General features: G+C 48.2%; 1 protein-coding gene across 1 annotated transcript; it reads left to right on the top strand.

Annotated features, from left to right (window-relative positions):
- The first annotated feature begins 2570 nt into the window (after nucleotides 1-2570).
- Imp3 (IMP U3 small nucleolar ribonucleoprotein 3) lies at nucleotides 2571-3588 on the top strand. Its single transcript, XM_055621740.1, has one exon. It carries the CDS (start codon nucleotides 2687-2689, stop codon nucleotides 3239-3241), a length of 555 nt encoding a protein of 184 aa, XP_055477715.1. The 5' UTR covers nucleotides 2571-2686; the 3' UTR covers nucleotides 3242-3588.
- Nucleotides 3589-5314: the final 1726 nt, after the last annotated feature.

Genomic DNA, 5314 nt, shown 5'->3' on the forward strand with positions numbered 1-5314 from the left:
CCACAGTACCAAAACAGTTAACATGGCCAGGCTTGGTGGCGCATGCCTTTAAATCCAGCAATCTGGAGACAGAGGCAGGCAGATCTCTGTATGTTTGGGACCAGTCGGGTGTGCAAATCAAACTCAAGGCCAGCCAGGACTGTGTGGTGACATTCTGTCTCCAAACAAACGAACAAACAAACAAACAGGAGTTAAAATGGCAGAAACAAGCATGAGGCATGAGGAGGAGGGCAATGAGGAAGTAGATCAGTCCAGCTGGCCTACCTGCCTCCTCTTACTTTCAGTCACATAGCAACAACCCCTATACCCTTTACTCAGAGGCAGATAACAAAAACAAAAGGAAGAACTCTTCTTATATATTTTTTAAATTTTTTATTCTTTGTGAATTTCACATCATGAGCCCTAACCCCACTCTTTTCTTGTCCCTTTGTGCCAGTTCTCTACCCTTTTTGTGCCTCTTCTCCACCCTTGCAACTTCACCCTCACCAGAAAACAAAACAAAACAAAAAAAAAAAATCTCTCCTTGGAAGCTGCAGTGTGTCGCTGTATGTCCCACAGTTACACCCTTTTGTCCCTACAACTTTACTTGCAAATGTTCATGCAGTGAGTCATTGGTCTGGTTCGAGAGGCAGAGACAGGAGGATCTCTGTGAGTTTTAGGCCAGCCTGGTCTACAGAGTGAGTTCCAGGACAGCCAGCGCTAAAACAGAGAAACTTTGTCTCAAAAAACAACCAAAAACATAGTTGAGATGGGCCAACTCAAGGCCTTGGACCTGGCCTGGCTGGAAGCTGAGTTGGTCAGCCCACCAGCTCTCCAGCACTGCCCTGGCAGGATGAGCTGTGGGCAGCCCTTGGACATCCACATGGTCTCAGGTGTCGGTCCAGACCAGGGATATCTGAATGGCCTTAGGCACACAGCCCTCCTGCTGCATGACCTGGACCCAGACCAGGGGCCAGAGCCCACAAACACAGTTAGCAGTTCTCTGGTCTCCAGTCAGGACATTTTTGGCGCGTGACTGAGGGAGGACATGGATTGAGGTCCCTATCTCTAAACTCTCTGTCCCACTTTTATCTCCCAGCCTCATCATTCCTGCCTGAAAAGGTGGCTCTGACTGCCATTTAGGGGCTTGGGATGCTGTTTATTAGGTTTATTTGTGTGTGTGTGTGTGTGTGTGCACTTGTGTGTACGCACGCGCGCACACCAGAGGACAATTTGTGGTAATCTTTCCTCTCCCTCTAACACGCGGTTTCAGAGATTTAAAAACAGGGTTTCTCTACATACCCCTGGCTGCCTGGAACTCACTATGTAGATCAGGCTGGCCTCAAACTCACAGCAACCCATCTGCCCCTGCCTCCATGGTGCTGGATTTAAAGGCACCTGGCACTATTTGGACTTTTAATAAATATTTCCAACCTGTCATCTACCTAGTGGAATTTCTGGCCTTAGTTCTGCTTCTGTGATCCATACAGGAACTGTTCTGGAAGATCTGCTTGAACTTGGGACTTTCTGGGCAAGGATTTACCAGACTGAGATATCTTCACCCTTTCTAGACAAAAGGGTTAGGACTTGTCCTTACACTCCGAGTTTCTCATAGTCGGTGGGTATCATTAATCACTGAGGACTGATGAAACGCAGAACCTCCAGACCAGCCTGAGTAACACAGAAACGCCTCTGAAACAAGTTAAGAGCCAGGAAAGGTGAAGCAAGCCTTTAATTCCAGCAATCCGGAGGCAGTGGTAGGTGGATTTCTCTAATGTTTGAGGCCAGCCTGGTCTACATAAAGAGTACCAGGATAGCCAGTGCTACATAGAGAGACCCTGTCTCAATAAAATAAATAAGATGACCACGGTGGCCCATAATCTCAGCATTTTGGAAAACTGAAGCTGGTTGGATTGCAGCGCATTCATGGCTGGCCTGGGCTACCTAGGGAGGCAGACTGTCTCAAAAAGGTAAACGGCAGATGTCAGGGCTGCTCCTCATCCTGATTATAGGTTTGGTGTTGCTCAGTACTACTCGGCAGGGAAAATCCCTCTGCTACTCCTGGTGACAGACCTGATGCTTGCTGGGATGAGAATATTCTTCAGCTGTAGAAACCAATGGAACCTCGAAGTTTGCCCAGTTTTAATGTTTTTTTAGCAAAGAAAACCCCTCAAAGGCAGTCACTTCTCTTTCTGGTAACTGATATCTGTAGCTATTGAGGGAGTAGATCCTTTTCATTCACAGAAATCTGAGATAAAACGATTAAAGCACTAATCTAGGGCCTGGAGACACGGCTTGACTGCTCTTCCTAGAGGTCCTGAGTTCAAGTCCCAGCAACTACATGGCGGCTCACAAAACATGTGTAATGGGATCTGATGTTCTCTTCTGGTGTGCATGAAGACACAGAATTCACATGCATAAAAATACATAAATGAATGAATCTTTAAAGAAAAAAAAAAAAACAAAAAAAAAACACTACACTAAAAGATGCCCCAAGGCGCTACTTCCCAGGACACGCCTCTCTGACCTTTCGCTGGCCTTCCCCCAACCTCTTCCAAACAGGAAGTTGCTAAGTTGGACCAATGAAAAACGGGGGCGTGGCCACAGCTTTATTTCTATTGGCTCAGGGGCCTGGGCGGCGGGGTCTTTAGGCGGAAGCTGCGCTGCGATCTGAACGTGCTCTCGGGTTTCTCAGCCTTCCTCCATCATGGTGCGGAAGCTTAAGTTCCACGAGCAGAAGCTGCTGAAGCAGGTGGACTTCCTCAACTGGGAGGTCACCGACCACAACCTTCACGAGCTGCGCGTCCTGCGGCGGTACGGGCTGCAGCGGCGCGAAGAGTACACGCGCTACAACCAGCTGAGCCGCGCCGTGCGCGAGCTGGCGCGGCGCCTGCGCGACCTGCCCGAGCGCGACCCGTTTCGCGTGCGCGCCTCGGCCGCGCTGTTGGACAAGCTGTACTCGCTGGGCCTGGTGCCCACGCGCGGCTCGCTGGAGCTCTGCGACTCCGTCACGGCCTCGTCCTTCTGCCGCCGCCGCCTGCCGACGTTGCTGCTCAAGCTACGCATGGCGCAGCACCTTCAGGCTGCTGTGGCCTTTGTGGAGCAGGGTCACGTCCGCGTGGGCCCGGACGTGGTCACCGACCCCGCCTTTCTCGTCACTCGCAGCATGGAGGACTTCGTCACTTGGGTGGACTCGTCCAAGATCAAGCGGCACGTGCTGGAGTACAACGAGGAGCGCGATGACTTTGACCTGGATGCCTAGCGAGCCGCTGGTCACGCCGAGCCGGGGGTGGGGAGGGCAAGTCTTCGTAGAATTTGGACTGATAATTAAGTGACTGTTTTCTTGGGAGACACTGGGAAGAAGCAGTTCTGTGCTGTCGTGGGGACTATTAAGCTTTTTGTGCTTTAAACTTTGTGGTATAGAAGCAGGAATGTTATCCCTTCTTTGCTTTGTCATCTAATAGGCGTGTACAGATGGAGACTGAGTTCAGTTTATATATATATATATATATAAACTCTCTATATAAAGTGGTGTGACTTGAATGTGAAGCGCTCATTCCCTCGTTTGAAAAAGTCCTTTCCAAATGCCAGTAAATGTCTCGACGACCACCTTTTTTTTTTAAGAGTTATGTATCATTTATACAGCATTCTGCCTGCACACCAGAAGAGGGCGCTAGATCTCACAGTAGATGGTTATGAGCCACCATATGGTTGCTGGGAGTTGAACGCAGGACCTTTGGGAGAAAAGCCAGTGTTCTTAACCTCTGAGCCATCTCCATCTCTACAGCCTTTTTTTTTTTTTTTTTTTCTACAAGATTTACCTGACGACCACCTTGTCAAGTGCTAGTTTTTGTCTGGTATTGATCTTACTCAGTGCCCTATCTAGCCATGTCACTGATCTTGCTAGCCCAAGAAACCTAATAGGAGTAGGACTGTAGGCCTGAGTTCTGCCTTAGGAGCCTCACTTGGAGGCTGCGGGATGTTGAACAAGCTGTGCAGATTTGTCACTTTACCAGTCCTTTTCTCGGATTGAATGTTTTGGCAGAGCTTTTATCCACAAGACTTCCTGTTGATATTCCAGCTCCAGGAAATGCCATATCAAAGGCTTGGAGTGTTTGCTTGCCTGAGGAAATGATCACCCCGTAGTTAGGCCATCTAGTGGTTACAACTGACCCAGGAGCTTCCTGAAAACGTTTTTAGGAGTGGTAAAATACGTTTTTGGTCCTGTGTACAAGGTCCTGGGTTCAGAGTTCAGAACCCCTACTCCGAAAACAAGCAGAAGGGCTGGGCAGGGCTGGGTATGAGCAACTGGAAGGCTGAAGCAGGCGGATCTCAGAGTCAAGGCCAGCCTGATCCACAGTGCAGCCAGGGCCACCCAGAGAAACCTTGTCCGGGCACACACACACAAACACAAAGGAAAAAAAAAAAAAACGAAACAAAAGGAAAAACATAAACTGATAGAATTGGTAAAAATAGACCAAGTTTTAGCGCAGACAAAATAGAATGCAAAGACCAGCAGATAGGCTTTTTGTTTTCGGTTGGGGGGAGGTGTTTTTGAGACAGGTTTAATTTGTAGCTCCGGCTAGTCTGGAGCTTGAAGTGATCTTCCAGTTTCAAACTCTAGTGCTGAGAGTATGGTGTGCACTGATGAGGCTTAGATTTTGTGCTTCTTCTCCTTTGCTAGGTAGAGGGATTCATGTGCCAGGCAAGATGGCTCAGGGGAAAGCACTTGCTGCTTGCTCATCCTGAAACCCACTCATCTTGGAACCCACTTGGTGAATGGAGCGAACTGACTCCTCCACATTTGTGTTGTTATTTGCATTCATACAAACAAGCAAAACAAATCAGGAAGATACCACAAAATGATTCCAAATATTAGACCCCGTTTTATGTGGGTAATGTCTCAGCCTGATTTTCCAAGTCAGTAGCAACACTAAGCAATTATTGGTCTCAGTTGCATACTATATAAAAAGTTGGGCAGAGCTGGTGTGATGTACTCTAAGCATTTGGGAGGTAGTGACAGGAGAACTAAAAGTTTGGGATCAGCCACACAGCCAGACTGTCTCAAATTAAAGACCGAAGAGATGACTCAGCAGTCAGGAAGTCTAGCTCCAGAAACTCCAGTTTCAAGGGGTCCAATGTCCTCTTCCGGGCGTGCACATGGTACATAGACATATATGCACGTGAAATACCCATATACCAAAAAAGGGGGGTGGGGAAAGATTGGTGTGTTGTTGCACGCCTTTAATATTTTTTCTTTTTAAGGCTTATCCATGCGGTAGTAGCACACACTTTCAATCCCAACACTCTGGAGACAGAAGCAGGCAGATTTCTG

Source organism: Psammomys obesus, unplaced genomic scaffold, assembly GCF_907164565.1.
Source record: "Psammomys obesus unplaced genomic scaffold, mPsaObe1.curated_primary_1811, whole genome shotgun sequence".
Taxonomy (NCBI): domain Eukaryota; kingdom Metazoa; phylum Chordata; class Mammalia; order Rodentia; family Muridae; genus Psammomys; species Psammomys obesus.